The 20240-nt window shown below is 43.3% G+C and overlaps 1 protein-coding gene across 3 annotated transcripts in view; it reads left to right on the forward strand.

The window, feature by feature from the left end:
* foxp4 (forkhead box P4) overlaps positions 1-20240 on the forward strand; it is a 93972-nt gene that overhangs the window by 51107 nt on the left and 22625 nt on the right. The window contains exons 4-7 of one of the 3 annotated variants that reach the window (XM_061041995.1): positions 9945-10067; positions 13323-13454; positions 16784-16922; positions 20014-20215. In XM_061041995.1, coding sequence (XP_060897978.1) covers positions 9945-10067; positions 13323-13454; positions 16784-16922; positions 20014-20215 — 596 coding nt within the window. Of the gene's footprint in view, positions 1-9944; positions 10068-13316; positions 13455-16783; positions 16923-20013; positions 20216-20240 lie in introns of all 3 variants that reach the window. The other 2 variants (XM_061041993.1, XM_061041994.1) reach the window with 2 other exon arrangements.

Genomic DNA, 20240 nt, shown 5'->3' on the forward strand with positions numbered 1-20240 from the left:
GGCATCCACGCTACATCTCTGTTGTCTGAGCTGTCAACTCGCATGGCCCCACATACCCTGGATTTACATTTGTGTGTGTGTGTGTATGTGTGTGAACTTGTAGCTCACAGCCAGAGACAGACAGTAACAAAGAACTATTTGTGTACTTGTGTGGAGAAGCAGCCCAGAACTTGTTTACAAGACCTCAAAACAAACCTGACAACAATGAGGTACACACATAGAAATCTCTTAATTGCTGCAATTCCCAGCTTCATGATCTTTTTTTTTTTTTTTTTTAATCTCAGCACCTGCACTCAGCTTTAATTGATGCAATCATGCGTCGGCCACATAGCGGGTGAGTGAGCATTGGAGTGAGGTGAAGCCAGACATTTAATCTGGTCACTTCCAAAGGTGGCACTAAGCAACTGTACGGTGACATTATGGCTCACATTAGGCACAAAATGGCCGTCGTCAGGTTGGCTCCTGCTGTTCTTCTCTCACATGCAAATGAGCCCGTGCCAATAATGAGATCTTTAGGAGCTCGATAATTAGATTTTTCCCTTCTCTCTGAGGGAGGATGACAGAGGCAGGCAGGGAGAGCGGGAGGACTTTCTATTCGTGTCTTGACTTCTCTGGAAAAGCCTTGGTCTGCACTGACAAGCCCCCCCCCCCCCCCCCCCCCCCCAGCCCCTCCTGCCCCCTCTCTTGTGCTCCTCCACCCATTCCCCATCATATTTCTCTTCTTTTCTTTCTTTATAATAGAGGGGAGGATCTGAGTGGAGAGCGAAAGAAACTCGGAGATTATATCAGAGTTTTGATTGGTTGTTCAGAGATGGTCTCTGTGTTTGGCTGGCTGTGTGAGATAGTATCAATTCAATGTGTATGTATGTGTGTGTGTGTGTGTGTGTGTGTGTGTGTGTGTGTGTGTGTGTGTGTGTGTGTGTGTGTGTGTGTGTGTGTGTGTGTTAGCCAACGTCAAGTGTCATAGTCATGAGAAACTCAACAAAAGCTCAAGTCTCTAGATGGGCAATTGCAGGAAAAATTGTGTTCAAAAAAATTGGAGCTGCAGTTGCTTAAAAAAAGAAAAACAGCAATCAGTGTGACAGATTGAAGCAACAAACCTCCGGTGTTGAAAAATGTAGAATCTTTTGATAACTCATACGTATTCATTTTTATGAAGGATGAAGTGTTATTCACAATAATATGCATAGCAGACCTGATTGACAGGGGGCCATAGTGTAACAGCTCTGTCGTTAGGTTTACTGAAAGTTAGGTTGAGACAGCATGGGTGACCCGCTATTGATGGGACTCCAAAGCCACCTGCAGTAACAGACGACATCACTCAGTCCATCGATAACTACAACCTATGTTAGATATACATTCTAAACTGGTTCTTCTGTCTGTGTTCCACCCCAAAATGTCCTTTTCAAGGAAGTGAGCTAACTTGCTCCTTTAATGACTTCTTTCACAGTAGACAAGTCAAGATGACAAATAGTGAATCAGAGTGAAACTAGAAAGGAAAATGTAGTACACTTAATCGACTGCTTTGACAGCAATAGGTCAACTGCAAACATCCTAACATTAGAGACCAACAAAAGGATAGACAGACAGACGAACAGACAGACACTAAATAAAAACTTATATTAGCAATGCCAATAATCATATTTGAAACATCACTGATGATGGAGCAGAAGTACTGTGGACACAATAAGACAACTTTTTCAATTTGAAATGGAATGCATTCAATTAAAAGTTTTCTGCTGTCTGACACTGAATCTTTTTGAAACAGAAACTACGTTTTCAAAGTCGTTGAACCCTGTACTGACTTCAAGATATATAGTGAAAACTCTCAAGTGTCCTTACGCAAGCAACCTATAAAACTGAAACTGCACTCGGGAGACATCCTAACATTTTGTGGTATATGGAGAATTTGTCACTATGTGTGTGTTTGTGGAAGGTATTGGACATTAATTGGCCACATTTAGCTTAATTGGTAGTGGCATGCATGCGACCAAGTGAATCAATTGGCACACAGTTGGCAGACAGAGCGGCGAGCGGCGGATTACCCAGCATGCTTCCATGACCCACCACACGTTCTCTACAATGGCCACACTTGGCATGCGCTTACACACAGGGTGGGCACGGGCGAACACATGTACGCCCACTTGGCAGACGCACGCCTGGCACACTTAACACGCTGCCACTTGGCATGCACACATAACAGATTAACGCACGTGCTTGGCTGTGGCCCATACGTATGTAATTGAATAGCACGGTGTCCCGTTTTCATGTATTATTGAGGAGCTCGTTTAATTAGGAAAAAAATGAAAAGACTCATTAGAGATATGTTAATTAGCTTGGCTCTGTGCTCTCTGGAGAGGGCTGGAAGCAGCACTGCAGTAGAGAAGAAACTGAGTCATGTCAGTCTTATACAGAGATTTTTCTCTCCATTAAGAATACGTTTCATCAATATTACAGATGAAATATTTTCTAGATGTTGCTGGATTGTTTTCTGTCCTCTCCCAGCTGCCACATTTAAACAACTACAGATTTATGAAAACCTACTGAGCATAAAGATTCAGAGGTAGGGTTCAAAGTCTTTTAACTAATCAACAAAAGTATGTAGAAAGATGAGTGTCCCCCCCCCCCCCCCCCCGAGGTACTGAAGCAGCTCCTTCTCTATCCAGTTCTCTTTTATTTCCTTTCAAAGTGTTTTTCCCAAAGCACTCCTTTTGTCCACTCAATGAAAGTGCTTAGTTGGCAGTTTCTCTTATTTGATGTTGGGGGAATTGGGCCTGTGTGTGTTTGAGGTCCTGACAGTTTGTGAAGGGCGTATGGGAGAGGGTTGAGCAGCCAGTGGAAAGGGTCTGGCTTCGGGCAGAGGGCTGGACAGACAGAGGGGGAGATGGAGAGGAGAGGTTTCGGGGGTCTGCCCGCTGGAGTGTGAAACTCTTATTTTGTGATTTGAAACATGAGTGAAATCAGTAATGAAATATGGTCGATAACGGCCTCCTACACTTCCCAATGAAATGCCCTGTGTGTGTGTGTGTGTGTGTGTGTGTGTGTGTGTGTGTGTGTGTGTGTGTGTGTGTGTGTGTGTGTGTGTGTGTGTGTGTCTGTGTCTGTGTGTGTCTGTGTGTTTCTAAAAACGTGTTGTCATTTTTATTCTGAAGCACTGGGGCGTTAGATGGAGGGAGGGGGTGGATGAGGGGAGTAGAAGGGAGGGGAGAGAAGGAGGAGAGGAGGAGGATTTTCCACTTGAACTTACTGGTCTGTCCTCTCTCAAGTCTTTTTTTTTTCTTCATTTGTCTGGCCTCTGTCAGGGAGAGCTGAGTACTATGTGCTTCCAAATGCATTGTGTATGTGTGTGTTTGTGTGTATGAGTATGTGCATGTATGTGTTCCTATGTGAGTGTAGAAAAGTCCCAGCTCATTGACTGGCCGGTTAAGGGCTTTTTCTATGGGCTCAAGTCTGGCTACTGTCCTAGTGACTGTCCATTTCACCTCTTCCATTTCATCCTTTTGTCAGTTGATACACACATTCATCAATCCTCCTGTTTAATCTCATCTTCTCAGCTTTTCAGTAATCATTGGTTTTGGGCCTTTTTCCCATAATAGAAACTATTGCTCCCAGCTGCTTACACGGATAATGAAATGATTATTCCTTTAACATTCCAGTTAACATCCAGCTGTGCATACTGAAAATCACTCACATTGCAACTATTGGCAAGTCATTTATTTACAATGAAACGAGCGAACCGTAAAAGACAAAAGGCCTTGTTTTCAAAGTGCTGTTTAATCCCCAACTGAGATAAATAATATCTGCAAGTCCCACACGTCTCAACGGTACATTTAAAATGCTTATGCAGGACATTAAATGTACTGTATATCTTCATTATTAGTGCCTGTCAGCTTGCTGTAGACATGGTTATTGTTTTGCAACTTTTAAATGGTAGTACATCTGAAGTTTCCTTTCAAATTTCCCTGTGGCTGATTTTTGCCTAATTATAGTTTTGTATTTCTTTCCTTTTTAACACTTTATTATTCTTACTAATACAGAATAAAATAAATGTTGATCTAAATCCATCAGTGGGCTCGCTGTCAGGGCTTAAAACGATTTTAAATGCAATCAAAACGGTTAATTGGAAAATCATGACATCAGCATTATTATAAACTTAAGTAGCAGCTAACCTTAACAACTGTACAATAAAATGTACTAACTGGAGTGAATATATTTTATATCTCTGGGATGAAATCCACTTAAACCTCTTAGAAAAAATAATTCTTAACTTTAAAAGACAAGGACAATGCTTTGTATCAGTAACTTTAGAACGAGAAAATAAGCTTAAGCATTAATTAAACACTCCAAAGGCAAGTAGAGAAGAACACATGTTCTAACCTTGTGTTTTTGTTCTGTGCAGAGTTATGTGCAACTAATAGAAAAAAACTATTTGAAAAGCTGAAGTCAGCACTTATGCATTGTGGGAACATTCACTCTGTTTACACACACATTGTTCGCAGAGTCATGCAGAAAAACATACTTAGCAAAAAGTCTGAGGCTTTAAGGTGCCTGTGTCTTCAACCCACCCCACCTGGCTTCGCTCATCAGTTGCCCCGCGAGTAATGTGGCCCCTTGCCCTGCTGCAGATTAGCTCGAGGAGGGGTACTCATTGCACACAAAGGGGCCCTTTTTACTTCCAGCGGAGACCGAGCCCTGAGCTCCAAACAACGCTCACAGCACAGTGGGTGCTCCTACTATTTCTCTTTTTCATTCCAATGCTTTCCTCCTTCACTCCCCTCATTCTCTCTTTTTTTTTATCCTCTTTGCTCTGAACCCCCCCCCCCCCCCCCCCCTCCTCACCCTTCACCATTACTTGGCATGATGACATGGACAGGCTGTTTGACTGAAGAGACGGATAGAGGGTAGTGATGATAGCTGATGAATAAACAACCAAAAGAACGCAGCACCCCCCCCCCCCCCCCCCCCCCCCCCACCCACACACACACACACACACACGCGCACACACACACACACACACACACACACACACACACACACACACACACACACACACACACTTATTTTGTTTAAGTTTTGCTGTCCCATGGAAAAGTAAAATCTGGTGCTACTTTACAATTCATATTTTAAAAATGTCAAGTTTTACTAAATTTTAAGTCTTGTAGGAAAGAAGTCAGAAGCTAGTTTTTATATGAATTATTGGAAGCGTGTGTGTGTTTGTTACTGTGTGCGTGTGTGGTGGTGTGTGTGTGTGTGTGTGTGTGTGTGTGTGTGTGTGTGTGTGTGTTTGTTACTGTGTGCGTGTGTGGTGGTGTGTGTGTGTGTGTGTGTGTGTGTTTGTTACTGTGTGCATGTGTGGTGGTGTGTGTGTGTGTGTGTGTGTGTGTGTGTTTGTTACTGTGTGCGTGTGTGGTGGTGTGTGTGTGTGTGTGTGTGTGTGTTTGTTACTGTGTGCATGTGTGGTGGTGTGTGTGTGTGTGTGTGTGTGTGTGTGTGTGTGTGTGTGTGTGTTTGTTACTGTCTGCGTGTGTGGTGGTGTGTGTGTGTGTGTGTGTGTGTGTGTGTGTGTGTGTGTGTGTGTGTGTGTGTGTGTGTGTGTGTGTGTGTGTGTGTGTGTGTGTGTGTGTGTGTGTGTGTGTGTGTGTGCGTGTGTGTGTATGTGTGTGCGTGCGTGCGTGTGTGTGTGTGACAGGTCAGGACACAGAGAGGCAGACGTCCCTTCCAGGGTTGAGGTGGTAATGCTCAGTGACAAGGATAAACAGCGCTGGGGTTTGTTCCTACCAGGAGAGGGGAATAGGGAGGAGGAGGAGGATGGGGGGAGGTGGTCTGTGTCAGCCTCTCTCTCTTCCTCCTACTTTCTCCTCTGTCATTTTTTCAATTATCCCTCTCTCCTGCGTGTCCCCAAAGACCCGGAGGCAGGGCCCGCATCATTTAGACTGAGAGCCAGTTTAGATTCTGATTATAGGCTCCTTTCTTCTCCACACTCACTGCTGACACACACACAAATACTGCACATAAACACACACACACACACACACACACACACACACACACACATATGCAGGTACTGGCAGCACGTATTGAGCCAGCCTGAGATGAATAAGTGTAGCAGTAACTTCATCTTCTTATGAAGTGTTGATGCTGCTTTTAAAGCAGCAACATTGTTTGTCTGTTTTTCTTAACTTGTGCCAAAAAAATAACCCCCGAAAATTAATGGGAAGAAGTTTTTTTGAGATCATCTCTCTTAAATAAATTGTGTTCATTTCATGTGCATAGAATCTGCACTACGAGATGGTTAACGGCACTGTGATGTGGGAGCATTATTGTAGTGGAAGACTTTTTACTAGAAGTAAGGTGAAGGTGAAAAAATCTAAAGTTCACTCCCAGATTAAAGAAGATGCAGCTTGTCTCAATATAAACATGGTGCAGAGCTGCGCTGGGCCAATTCCCCCAGCTGCATGCTGGTTTAATATCAGATCGCCGTGCTTTCCTTCCCAGCATCCCCGAGTTTTCATCTGAAATGGAAAGTGGGGCTTTCCTCCTCGTTAGAATGAAAAGTCATCAAGGGAGGAGAGGAGAGAAAGTGATGGAGCCTCATTGAAATGCAAGCTATGTCCCCCCGTCTTTCTCTCTCTCCCCTCCTCTGGGACTCCCTGCCTTTCTCCTCCTTTCTCCTTCCCATCTTTAGGGCGCTCCCTCGCTCCCTCTCTTTCTTTGTTAATCAGTTAAACTCCCTCTTCAAACAACCCCTCTAATTACTCCTCCACTCTCTGTAAACGACAAGGCTGTCTCTCGCTTTTCTTTCGCCTCCCCCCCGCCCCTCCCTCACTCCTCTTGCACCCTCTTTTCTCCAAGACAGGGGTTGACCTCTGTCAGGCGACGACCCCTTGACAGTTTGTGTGTCTGCCTGTGTGTGCATGTGTTGTGTGTGCATGTATGACTGATTCTTGCATATTAATGAGTTTAGTGACATCTAAAAAAAATAAAAAAATTCAAATGATAGAATTATCAGCGGTTTAAACTTTTAAATTCATAAATCACCCACAGGATGTACAGGATTGTGGGGTTGTGTGCCCACATTTGTGTCTGTCTTCGCTTTAGACCACACTATTTCATTCCCAAAACCTGCTGGCTAAACTTCCATTTTCCTTCTTTATAGCCCCTCACATATATCTTTCTTTTTAATCATTATTTGCTTTTTTCCTTCCCTCCTTCTTTCCTTTTCTTGGATGCTATCCTTGGTTCTCCTCGCTCGCCCCTCCACTCCATCTCTCTCCCACCCCGGAGCCTTACCTCTCTCTCCCTCTAATCTACCACGCATCTCCCTATTTCAAATTAACATGCAACACTGGAAAAAAAAAAAAAAAAAATGGGACGACAGCGGAAAAAAAAAAAAATTAAATGCATTTAATAAATGGCTGACTTCAAATCGCCCGGCTTTTCAGACTCTCCCTATTCACAGTCCAATGAAAGGGAAGAAATCATTCACCGGGAGAGACAAAGGCGAATGAAAATATAATTCCGCATTGTGAGGCGCTTTTGTCCTGGCCCGTCAAATCTCTAATGGCGAGGCTTTTGTTTTGTGGCGGCGCTCTCAGGCTGGCGGTGTCGTATGGCGGTGGCAACGCATGCCCCATAATCACCACGCTTTGTGATATTAGATTATAGGGGCAATTAATGGCGTCAAACCTTAACTACTCAGCATTCAGCCTGCCACACACCAACACACACAAATGCAGCCTTAAACACACGCACACGCATACTGTTTAGTATATCAGCGCTTGCTCACATGGACGCGCATTTCTTTCTGGCATCAGAGCGTCAGCCAACACACAGAAAGGTGCTATAACTCCAGTAATTATTAAGCTAGTGACTGGGAAATGTCAATGGCGGTGTGTATAAAATAGAATGTATGAGTTGTCAGGGAGGAAGAATAGGATGCACAAGAGCAATTAATTACAGCCTTTCATTTGGCAGCTTAGACTGACAAGGCCCGGCGGCGGGGGCAAACTGGCATGACGCCAAGCGGCACCCATCACCCACCCCCACAACCACCTTACACCCCGGCACCCCCCCATCCCCTCAGCGTGTTCCTCAACCAACTGCCACATCAACACCCTCCTCCCCCCCCTCACTACCGCTTTGACTCTTTTCTTATTTTCTTCTTCTCTTCTTCTTCAGCTCAAACACACTTTAGCACTACAGCTAATCCTTTCTAACACCTTTTCTACTTTTCTAAATCTCAGACTCTCTACCACCCAGCATCCTCCACAGCCTTTTCTCCAACCCCCCTATCCTTGAATCATATACCTGGTAGTGTGTTCAGTTAGGGATGTCTGGTTTGATAAAAGTAGAGTGTGGGGGCCTCTGGGAGACACACAGAGAATAAAAGACAGAGCTAACCCTAACCCTAACCCTAACCCTAACCCACATTTCAGGACTAACCCTGAAATTCTCATGATCTGCTTCCTCACACACCTCACAGGAGGAGACTATCGCTGTTGGACGGGGGGGGGGGGGGGGGTCTCCTGAGGCAAGACATTATGTAAAAACAACGATGTGGAAGTGGCAGGCCAAACAACAGAGTCAGCTATTGGACACAACAGAAAACAGAATGCGGCAGTTTAATTATGTGCACGGAGATCGTACCGGTCACGTGCAGACAGACTATGGTCGTACACCGATAGCAGCAGAATGAACGTCACAATCTCCTCCCACTCGCTCGATGTGAATTCTCTGAAAGTTCTCTCTGAGTATATCCTTCTGAGGGACCGGCAGGAGAAGCTCTGGATAAAGTCAGAATGATAAATGTTCACACATGCAGCTTGCACAAGTAAGAACCAGTCTACAGTTTGACCAAGAGAGAGATTGATATTTTTGCCATGGATGGAATATAGATAAACAGCCAGTTTTAGATGTGACAACTCAGCCTTATGTATCTCTGTAAAGCAGCCATCACTTCCTAACAGAGAGGATTATTGTATTGAGAAGGCTGTGTGGGTTATTGATGTTCAGTGACAGAGTGAAATCTCACTCCCTAAATATCTGTCTGTGTCTGATCGGCACTGTCTCTTTATCCCCCTCATTGTTGTCTCAAAGCTTAATTCAGTTAATAAATACAAAAGCACTTTGTCTGCAGCAGTGTCTGTCTAATTTCTCAATATATTTCTTCTATTTGTGCATGCACGTGCAGCTTCTGATTTATGTGTTTAGCTTGTCTCCAGTTTTGTGATGTTTGTCATCAGATTAGCATCTCGGCCCAGCTCTGTGTACAATACATGTGCATTCAGAACGCTTGCACAACACATCTGCGAGAATCACATCCTTTCTCTCTCTCTCTCTCTCTCTCTCTCTCTCTCTCTCTCTCTCTCTCTCTCTCTCTCTCTCTGTCTGTCTGCCTTTGGCCGCCTGCAGCTCTATCTGATGAGATAGACATCTTATCAGATAGCCACTTTGTTGTTTCTTTCTTCTTAGCCAGGCTTGACTGTGTGGAAAGAGAATCGGACGCTATCCTAATCATGTGTTTATGGAAGCAGATAAGATTTTATATCTTATAAGGAGATTGCATATCTGTCCTTTTATCTGCCTGTTGTCGCAGAAATTGCCTTTTTTTTTTTTTTTTACCTTTTTGAAGGAAAGTGTCAACAGTGGTGTGTCAGTGTGTTTATCTTTGTCTGAGGGTGCCAGCTTTTCTAAGTGGTGACTGACAACAAAGAAACACAGACAACACACCTCTCTCACTTTACCTGTCCATACCAGCACAATGTTGGGCCTCCATTCACATTGTTTGTTTTGAGTTCAGCGTTCAGTTGCAGGCACAGTCATGTTTTAAGTGCTGGCTGTGCCTTTTCATACAAAACTTTACTCTCTGATGTCCTACTTTTTTTTTTTTCAAGAACGCATTTAATTGAGAAAAATCTAAATAACTCTGTGTGTTCTGATTGTAGGTTCCTGTGTCGATGGCCATGATGAGTCCACAGATGATCACTCCTCAGCAAATGCAACAGATTCTGTCTCCCCCTCAGCTCCAGGCCCTGCTACAGCAACAGCAGGCTCTTATGCTACAGCAGGTAAAACACACACACTCACACACACACACGCATGCATGCATGCACGCGCACACACACACATTCACACATTCACTCTGGTTGGAACCCGTCCCAGGCTGGCATGCTTGGATGTGTCTGTTTTAATAGGTGCTGACACACTGGGCGTGATGTATCTTATTCAATACTCTGAGATCTTTGAAGACACACACACACATCCATATATCCACTTATACACACATTGTCATCTGGAGTGTCTCCTCCATAGCATTGTTGCTAGGAGAAAGTACATGCTCCTGTGCTCCCATAAACACACACACACACACACACACACACACACACACACTCACACACACACACACACACACACACACACACACACACACACACTTGTGGGCTTTTTAACATCAGGCAGTGAATCATAGTGATTCAGGAGTGTGTGTTGCAGCCCGCCAGGTGATATTGGAGTTGCTATGTCGACACAAACCAATAAACACTCTTCATCTGCAACAGATCTGTCAAATACTCAGCCACACCAACCTCTGACCCCCCTACCTACACACGCAAAACACACAAGCTCAACCTTGTAAAGGCGGTAAAGAGTGCTATTAACAGAGTGGAGATAGGGTAATTGTGGCACACAGGATCTCTAGAAAACACACACACACACACACAAGCTGGCGAGGCTGGAGCAGAGTGTAGATTTAATAAGGAGCGGTAGCTTTAGGGGACTGCAAATTGCAGTGGGAAGATCTGACAACATGTATCATAATGGAAATGTGAAATGTGCTGGCTTTTCTGGAAACAGACATGCAGATGGCTAAGAACCTCTTCACCGGCTCTTTTTTTCTTTAACGAGGATAAAGGAGACGGGGGGGAGAGAAAGGGGGTTGATAACGCACACACACACACACACACACACATTTCACTCACACTATTAAAATCACTGAGTTTAACATTGCTCTCCCACTTAATTAACCACAGTATGGACTTGCTCTTAGTCTATATCTGCAAATCAGGCACTTTTGCAGACACACACACTCTCTCTAATTCTCTCTCTCTCTCTCTCTCTCTCTCACACACACACACACACACACACACACACACACACACACACACACACACACACACATGCATACACATAGAACAATCAACCAACATATCACTCACTGAAGCATTAAATTTCATATCCCCATGGCAATACAGCGTTGTGTAAAAGTGTGTAAGTAAGGTTTACATCCCACTGCGGCCCACACAGCAGTCGTGTGTTTGTACTAGCAGAAATTTGTGGATTTGCATGTGAAGTTTTGTGTGTGTGTGTATGAGTGTGTTTTAACCTTTAAGTTTCCTCTAACCTTTACTAATGCTACAGCTGCTCTGCCTCTCTTTTCTTGGTGTGTTCACTAAAGTCAAGGTCATGGTAATAGGCTGGAGAGGTGAGTGCCTCACTTACACATACTCTTAATGCACAGAGCCACTGAATCAAATCATTAAAAAGACCTTAATTATCACTTAATTATTCCCTCAACTCACCACTCTCCAGCCAAGTGTGTGTGTGCATGTGTGTGCTTGCATACGCATTTGTCTGTGTGATGAGGAGGCGATCAGGCCTAGTGACGCGGAAAAGAGAGATTAACTCCGCCTAAGGAGCGATAAAAGAGAGGAAAGACAGATGGAAAAGAAAGAGCAGCAAGAAGGAATGAGTCGTGCATTAAAAAATGCATTAAAGACAAGAAGAAACGTCAGAGTATGAAAGAACTGGTAATAAGGCAAACTGAAGTTGTGGCTATAACAAGATTAATACTGGAAATGTAAAAAAGCTTAGCTAGATCTTTGCACAAAGGTTTTTATATGTGGATGGGCAGGAGTGTGTGTTAGTGTGTAGTTTGCTCACTGCTGGGTCAGACACATGAGAGACTGAAACAACTGCTGCCCTGTGAAGTCATTCTCCACTGAAAAGCCTCTTTGAACATTTGACGCACCATGAAACAAAGACAAACTACAGACAGACACATGTACAAGCTTTTCTTATGAGAATTACACACACATACACACACACACACACACCAACACGCACACATACACACACACACACACACACACACACTGTGTGAGTCTTGTCCGCCTCTCAGTAAGATTACGATCTTAATGGAGCTTCCTGAGTAAATTAGTGATTAGTAAGTCAAACAAACAGACGAGCTGTGACCAGTCAGTGGACACTGTGTTTGTGTGTGTGTGTATGTGTGTGTTAATATACGTGAGTATGGGTGTGTGTGTGTGTGTGTGTTTATTAAATAGACTTCAGTCTGGAAATGTTAAATTAATTCGTTTATATTGCAGTCTGCTGCAGTCCAAAGAAAATGATTGCCGCAGAAAAAAAAAATACTTCTAAAAGTTTCAAATATGTCGGAGTGTGTCAAAAACTTCAGTCACTTTCCTCTTAGTCCGTCAACCTGTTGCCATGGCAATGGGTGCACAACCTTTATATAACAACCAATAACCTGGGGCCTGTGTTCTTATCTGCACATGGTCTAGAAACGGCCTATTTAAGAACTCCAAACACACACACACACACACACACACACACCCATGCAAACATAGTCCTGTTAGGTGCTTAGTTTTTTATTTTGTGTGTGAGTGTGTGTATGTGTGTGTGTGTGTGTGTGTGTGTGTGTGTGGGTGTGTGTGTGTGTGTGTGTGTGTGTGTGTGTGTGTGTGTGGGTGTATATAAATAGCTTGTGTCAGTTAACAGTTAGTCTTTTCTCATATACATTTTTCTCTCAGAAATCTTTAACTTAAAAGAATGTGGGCTCCTTCTTCACAATGTGTAAGGCAATGATTGTGCACGGTTGCATTCCTGCTCTGTTGTTACCCTTCTACCTGCCTTCATTGTGCACAATCACATCTTCCATACAGCACTTGAACTCTTTGTCGATTATCCAAGCAGGGAACCGCTTTGACATACACAATCACCTTGAAGCACAACTTTAAACACTATCAAGCTCCATAGTATGCTTCAGAAGTCCCTCTCAGGTTCGTGTTTGCTTGTTATGTGCAGTTTGTCAATAGCTCACAGACAAACCACGGCCTTCACTAACAGACACAGACAATGCATTTCCTTGAGATTCCAGTTGTTGTGGGAGTGTGGAATCGTTGACGGTTGATATAAAGTGTACCGTGACTCACTTGCCTCACATTTCTTCACCCTCCCACCTACCAACCCCCCCCCCCCCCCCCCCCCCCCTACCCCCCTCTCTCTCTGTCTGTCTCTAGTTACAGGAGTACTACAAGAAGCAGCAGGAACAGTTGCATCTCCAGCTTCTGACTCAGCAGCAGCAGCAGCAGCAGCAGCAACAGCAACAGCAGCAGCAGCAGCAGCAGCAGCAGGCTGGGAAGCAAGCGGCAAAAGAGGTGAACTTCATACATACTCACTTAGCTCAAGTACACTTTGAAGTGCACAAGTGCCCTTAAAAGCAGTGATGGCGGTTGACATGGGAGCCAGGCGAAGGAAATAATCACATGAAGGATCTAATGTATTGGATGAAGGATGCATATGTTAGTTTGCTTTTCCCTCAACTTTTTCTTTGAACTTATCCTCATCCTAAATACCCCCTTTAAAAAAAGAAGGGGAATAGTAAATATAGACTTTTTATTCTTCTACCAGCATGCTCTGCAGAGGCAGTGAAATATCGCTTTGCTAAGCCATACACTACCCCGCCAAAGAATTCATTTGCATGCCTTCAGCTCTAAGCCTGAGGTGAAATCTCTCTGTAGGAGGGGTCTGCCACTCTTTTAATTGTCAATTAACCTTGTAGCACTAGGATCCTCCCTTGCTCTTGCTTTCTATCTCTCTCTCTCTCTCTCTCTCTCTCTCTCTCTCACACACACACACACACACACACACACTGGAATATGCATGCACACAAACACACATGCTGTACCAGGTTTATACACAGCTGTGGTATAGTGGGATAAAAGAGGATCAACTGGGATCACATAGTAGCACAACAAAGGGGATCTCAATTGATCAGACAAGATTACTTTCATAATGTATGTGTACAGGAGGTTGTATATGTGTGTGTGTAGTCACGACTGTTTGTGCACGTGTGTGTGTAATAGAGACATTCTTGTTACATGAACGCTCATTCACAAAAATAAACTGAACACACAGAGGACTATGCAGGAGACAGGCTTTAGAAGGAGAGCCTCATGAGACTTTTTTCTGATAAACGCATGAGGAGGCACATCCAAGATATCCCCCCCCCTCTCCCAGCGGGTAGACACCCCCCCCCCCCCAAAAAAAAAAAAAAAACACAAACTCCACGCCGACAGCGGTCAAGCAACTCGACCGTGACCAAAGCAAACCAGTTGTGGTTGACTCGCATGTTGAGAGGGCGTCTGAATCGCTTTCCCCCCTTCTCCCTTCTCTCCGCTGCTGTCCCAGTTTTCAGGTTTGTTGTCCTGTAACAACGAGACAAGTGCAAATACTGGTCACACAGCTACACACACATGTAGAGAGAGGGAGAGGCTTGATGTGTGATGGTCCAATGCACAAACACACACACACACACACACACACACACACACACACAGCTTCACACAGCTGATATGACTAAGGCCATTACAAGCAGTCTTTGTTTTTTGTTTTCCACAAGCCATCAATTAGAAAAAAATACAGTTTTCAATGACTCTTATGTCTCTCATGATCAAACAGGCAATATAAGGGTGTGCTTCAGCAAACTTTAGTTTCCAGCCTGCCTTGAACACACCCAAAAAACAAGGAAACAGGAAGACCAAGAGAAAACAGTGGAGGAAGGCAAGAGAATAAAAACCAGAAAAAAGAATCTCTACTTGCGCTTGAGTGACTGTGACTTTTTGACTTCTTTCCCCCTTTTCTTCAATTCTTCTTCACTCTCTTGTCTGCGTGGAAGTGATGCATTGAAAGAGGGTGTATGTATGTGGATGTTGAGTCAGTGTTTGTGTGTGTAGTCTGTGCATTTGGGACCGGTCAGGAGTCAGCTTAATGAAGTGACTCTGACCATCACGAGAGATGTGTGCATTGTGTACGTGTGTGTGTGTGTCCGTCTGAGAGTGTGCATCTACAGCATGTGTGCGTCTGTGTGCCGGGTCTGCGAGTGTCCGTCCTCATGGTTGTGTATGTGTGCATCTGTGTGACTGGCAGGCTCAGACAGTGTGTGATGTGCTCATAAATCACATTGACAGCCTGTTACTGCGCTAGCTTTGGCCACTCAGCCACAGCTAATGTAAACAGAACACAGGCACACACACACACACACACACACACACACACACACACACAAGAGAGATGTGTGTGTTAAAGAACCATACCCATATCTCAGGAGGGAATGAGAGACAGCGGGGGGAGTGAAAGAAATAAAATGGACAGACAAGTAGAAAAGGAGGGGCAGGAGGGCTGGAGAGAGAAACAGCAGGACGGGAGGGAACGCTTCAGTCAGGACTTTGTGATCATGATAAACCATTTATTGCAACAAATTAAAAAAATTGGCCGCGTACTTCAAAGAACTGAAATATGTAAGCATGACACAGATTTTGCCCACAACACCCCTTGACTAATACAAAGCTTAGGCGATTATACTTTTTGCTACAATAATAGTGCTTCTACAACAAACTGTGGAATTAGATTATAAGAAAGTTGCGGGAGGAGACGACGGTGGTGGATGGAATAAGCAGGATTAGGCGGTGTCTGGGCTGGTTCTTAGACTGTAGCTATGTTTGCATGTGATTGGCGACTGGATAGTCTGACCTACGCTTGAACTACTGGGAGGCTTTATTTGCAGTTTTACAGAAGTGTAGATTAAATTTCTGGGAGGTTTGCTAGTTCCTGGAACTGTTTTCACCATTTGAAAATCATAGATGTATTTCTTATATTTAAATATTTCCTTATATGTTAAGTTATTTCATATATTTGCAACATATTCCCTGTGATTTTCCACTGTAGGTAAATTTCCTTGGATTTTAATTTTACTTATCAATACTAGTGCCATGGTTGTGACCTATGCAAGAGCATAAAAATGCATGCCCACTGCATTTAAAAAGTTGTTGTCCCTCTTTTTTATTTTACATTAACAAATGTTGTGCTACCGCCTCACAAATCCCCAACAGCTCCCTCCCACACACAAACACATCCCGCTTTCGTCTCTCCAGGCACCAAGTCGGAAAGGAAGTGACCTCTCTGGCCTTCCTGTGAGATACTCTCTGTTCAAAGAGTTCCAGGCTGCCACTCTCTCTCAAACACACAATGAGCGGTTCCTCAAGTTGTATTTATTTATTTTCCCTCTCCCCTTAGTTATCTGTTAGAGATAAAGTCCACCGGTGGTCAGAGGGGACTTCAAACAGCGCGGCACAGGCCAGGGCCGCCCCAGACTGGGGGGAGCAGGAGAGGGGACATTTATCACTGTAACACATGCTGACATTATCACTATGCGCCATTAGTCTTTACCTCTCGCTCTTCAACCTCCCTCATTCCCTTCCCTCCTTGTCTGTGTACTTAGGGTCTTCAAGGATTGGCCTCTGTTTCTTGTTTTTTCAAACAACAGAAATTTTCCAGGGTAAATGTAGATTCTTTACTTGACTTGTTCAGTATTCTTGGTGATTTAGAAAGGAAACTTTTGAAAGAACTGAGTGTATACAACATGGAATTCATAAGTCATTTAACCTTTTCTACTCTCTATCTACCCTTTGTCCTCTGTGTCTAAAAGCAGTTAGGGAGTAAGCAGTTGGCCTTCCAGCAGCAGCTGATCCAGATGCAGCAGCTCCAGCAGCAGCACATCCTCAACCTCCAGAGACAAGGCCTGGTCCCCATGCAGCCCACTGCCACCATGCAGTCCCTGCAGCAAGGTACACACGTGAACAGACACACACACACACACACACACCATACACCAGCCGCTCTGACAGACACATCCTGACAAACATGCATGTACACGCAGTCATAAATGATTACACACACACAGAGAGAGGCCTGGACCCAATGCTGCATGTGAAGCCTGTTAAGTTAATCAGCCTATAAAAGATAAAAGGAAACCTGATTGGTGGTTTTGTAGAAGGTAGTCATTTGGATAATAGGTAAAATATGCCACTAAGCCCCCCTGTTTTGAGGTGTATATATGCATGTGTGTGTGTACTTGAGATTAGCCAGATACAACAGCATCATCACTTTGCTATTTTTTTTGTTTCTATATGTAACCCCTCCTACAGTCCCTTCATTTTGTCAGCATGGTTCTAAAACGATAAAAGTTGACTGCTGACTGGCTCGCCCTTTAGAGCACATGTTTGTATATGGGCGTTCTTTCCTTCAGTACACTGTAACACACATCTACACACAACCTCACACACACACACATAGTGCTTTAGGGGCTCTAAAGTGGCCGTAACATTGCTAAAGCGCTGACTGTGTTGACCAAACAGAGCAGTTTCCTTCCTCCTGTCCATCTGATCTCTCCCTTTCTCTTATCCACAGTCACATGCAGTCACACACACAACCAGCACACACAACTACACAAACTCTCATTTTCACTCGGACACAAAAACAAAGATTAACTCAACCAAATCCATTTAGGTTCTTAAAAAAAAAGTTCAACTATAATAAGCTTAATAGCTCACCAAAGAATTACACTTGACATTTTGGTGAGATTTGTGCATGTGTTTGTTTAAGTGCTTCAGGGAAGGGTGTGTGTGTGTTTGTCCAATGCGGGGCAAGTAGAGTTACCAGTTTTCCGAGAGTGAAAAAAGAAAAAGAAACATATTAAATATACTAATGAAAAGACTGGCTTCTTTTGAAAAGAAAAGAGCAATTTCCTCAGACAATGGCAAACTTTAAGCTTTAGCATCTCCTTCTCTCTTTTTCTTTTTCTTTCCCTCTGTATCGGAGTGGAATTTCCCTGCAGTGTGAAAGAGCCAGTCCATTGTGACGGCTCAGCCAGGCGTGAGCAAACGCATTCCTCTGACCAACCATGCCACACAAACACACAAACACACATGCATAAACACCCATACACACACAACTGCACACACTAATGCCCCGCCTCAAAGGGCAGTTATGTCCGGTTAGTAGTTTAGTTGGTGGGTGGGGGGCTGACATGAGGGTCCAGCTTTAGTTTCTGTCTAAATCTCATGACTGCGTAACCTACTGAATTAATGGCAAAGAAATTAAACAGATGAATCCCAAAAAATGTTTTAATGAGAAGCCAACTGTTTCTTCTCAGCATAGACCAAACGTAAAGAGTTATCAGGTTTTTTTTTTCCTTTTTAAGCAATCTTTTCAAAAGCATCCAAAAGATTTTACTTTTTCTTGTTAAAACTTATGACTCAGTATTAGGGCCACATTAAGATTAAAAAGAGGAGGAAAAAATCAGAGGAATAACAGAATAAAGTCGTAATAAAACATAAACATAAAGCCATTGTTTTATTTGAAAAAGGTCCTTATAGTACAATAATAAAGTCGTAGGTTTTTGTGAAAAGATGAGAAATATTACAAGAATAGAGTTGTACTTTTTTTAAGTTAAGGTCGTATAATAATGAGAATAAAATTGTTATTTTAAACTATTGTTAGCCTATAGTATGTTATTCTGAAGGGGAACATCAGGAGAGCAGCCAGCTGCCTAAGCTCAACTTGTCGCATCTGGTTACACATAAGTTAAGTTTTTAGAACAGCATTCTTATAGGCAGCCTGATTTTTCTCTTAATATTACGACTTTATTCTTGTAATATAATGACTTATTCTTATATTATTTTAACTTTATTCTCAGAATATGTCTGTATTCTCAAAACCTCATTTTTTTTTCTCTGTTGTAAAAATTAAATTTAAAGTCTCATATTTTTCTTTGGACATCAATGTGAAATAAATATGACCCCAGAAAACTTGTAGGTGTGTTGGTCTGAAATGTTTAAGCAGCTATTTGCTCTTAAACACACTCCCATCCTCTCAAACACTTTCGTATGTCAACACTACCTGAAGAGACACATTTTCACCTAAATGCACACAAAATCAGTTTTTTTTGTTTTGTTTACAAATCTGTTCTGCCCTCGGCTGCTTACACCTTTCTGGTGCTTTCTTAACACACACAGGTAAAACTTTAGCTCTATAGTAACATGTTGTTCTCATTTTTTCATATGAATGGATATGTTATGAGCCTGTCTGATAAGTCGAAAGGGGAAACACCAGAACTTTAAATCCCTTAAGTGCTTTACACTTTCACTCTCCGGGTGTGTTCTCAGATTGGTCTGGTTTATTTGGATAATAAACACACACAAGCACAGAAATCTATGCTCACACCACCTCATTCCTCCTGAGTGAGAACTTTTGTTTTGGCGGGACCGCAGAAGAATGCAGACAAGGCAGACATAATATTTGGATTGCTGCAAGGTCTGTGTATGTGTGAGTGCTAATGTGCAGATGTGTGTGTGGCTGCATGCGTGCGTGCCTGTTGTGTACATGCATGATGAGATCCGTTGGAGTAGGCCATGGCGTTTGTAGGCGTCGCTCTTACTGTGAAATTGGAGCAGAAATAACAAAGCTGCAACTAAAAGAACTCAAAGTGTGCTCCAACCCTGTTCAGATAAATAGTGGTAGTGACAGGAACAGTGGCGCTGATGGACAGCAGCAATTGCAGACAGAGATTATATATATATATATAGAATATAAATATGGAGGAATAGTTGATATCTTTAAGTTTGACCTACCCTTAGTATTTTCCAGAAACTGTAATAGATGCATGGGTGTTTTATATAGATTTGACAAGTTGCAGCTTTCTGTGAAATCATATTATTTGGAGTAGGTCTATGTGTGCGATAATGCAGATATGGTCTCATGTTGTTTTTAATATCCTATTTCAACTGAACTCATCCAAATATCGAATCTGCATCAAACGTGAAAATGATGACACCCAGTCCTAAATAAACAATGTGTGACTGTGTTCTTTCCCCTCAGCAATGTGTCCGTCAGACCTCCAACAGCTGTGGAAGGAGGTGTCGGGCATCCAGAGCAGTGAGGAGGCCCTGAAACAGGCCGAGGGCCTGGACTTGAGCACCAACAGCTCCAACTCTACCTCAGCCTTCCCCAAAGCTGCCAGCGCTCACATCCCACTGCACAGCCTGATCAACGGACAGAGCCACACCCCAAAGAGAGACAGGTACAGTGATGTACAGTATGTCGAC

The sequence above is a fragment of the Labrus mixtus genome, chromosome 7, assembly GCF_963584025.1.
Source record: "Labrus mixtus chromosome 7, fLabMix1.1, whole genome shotgun sequence".
In the NCBI taxonomy this organism is placed as follows: Eukaryota; Metazoa; Chordata; class Actinopteri; order Labriformes; family Labridae; genus Labrus; species Labrus mixtus.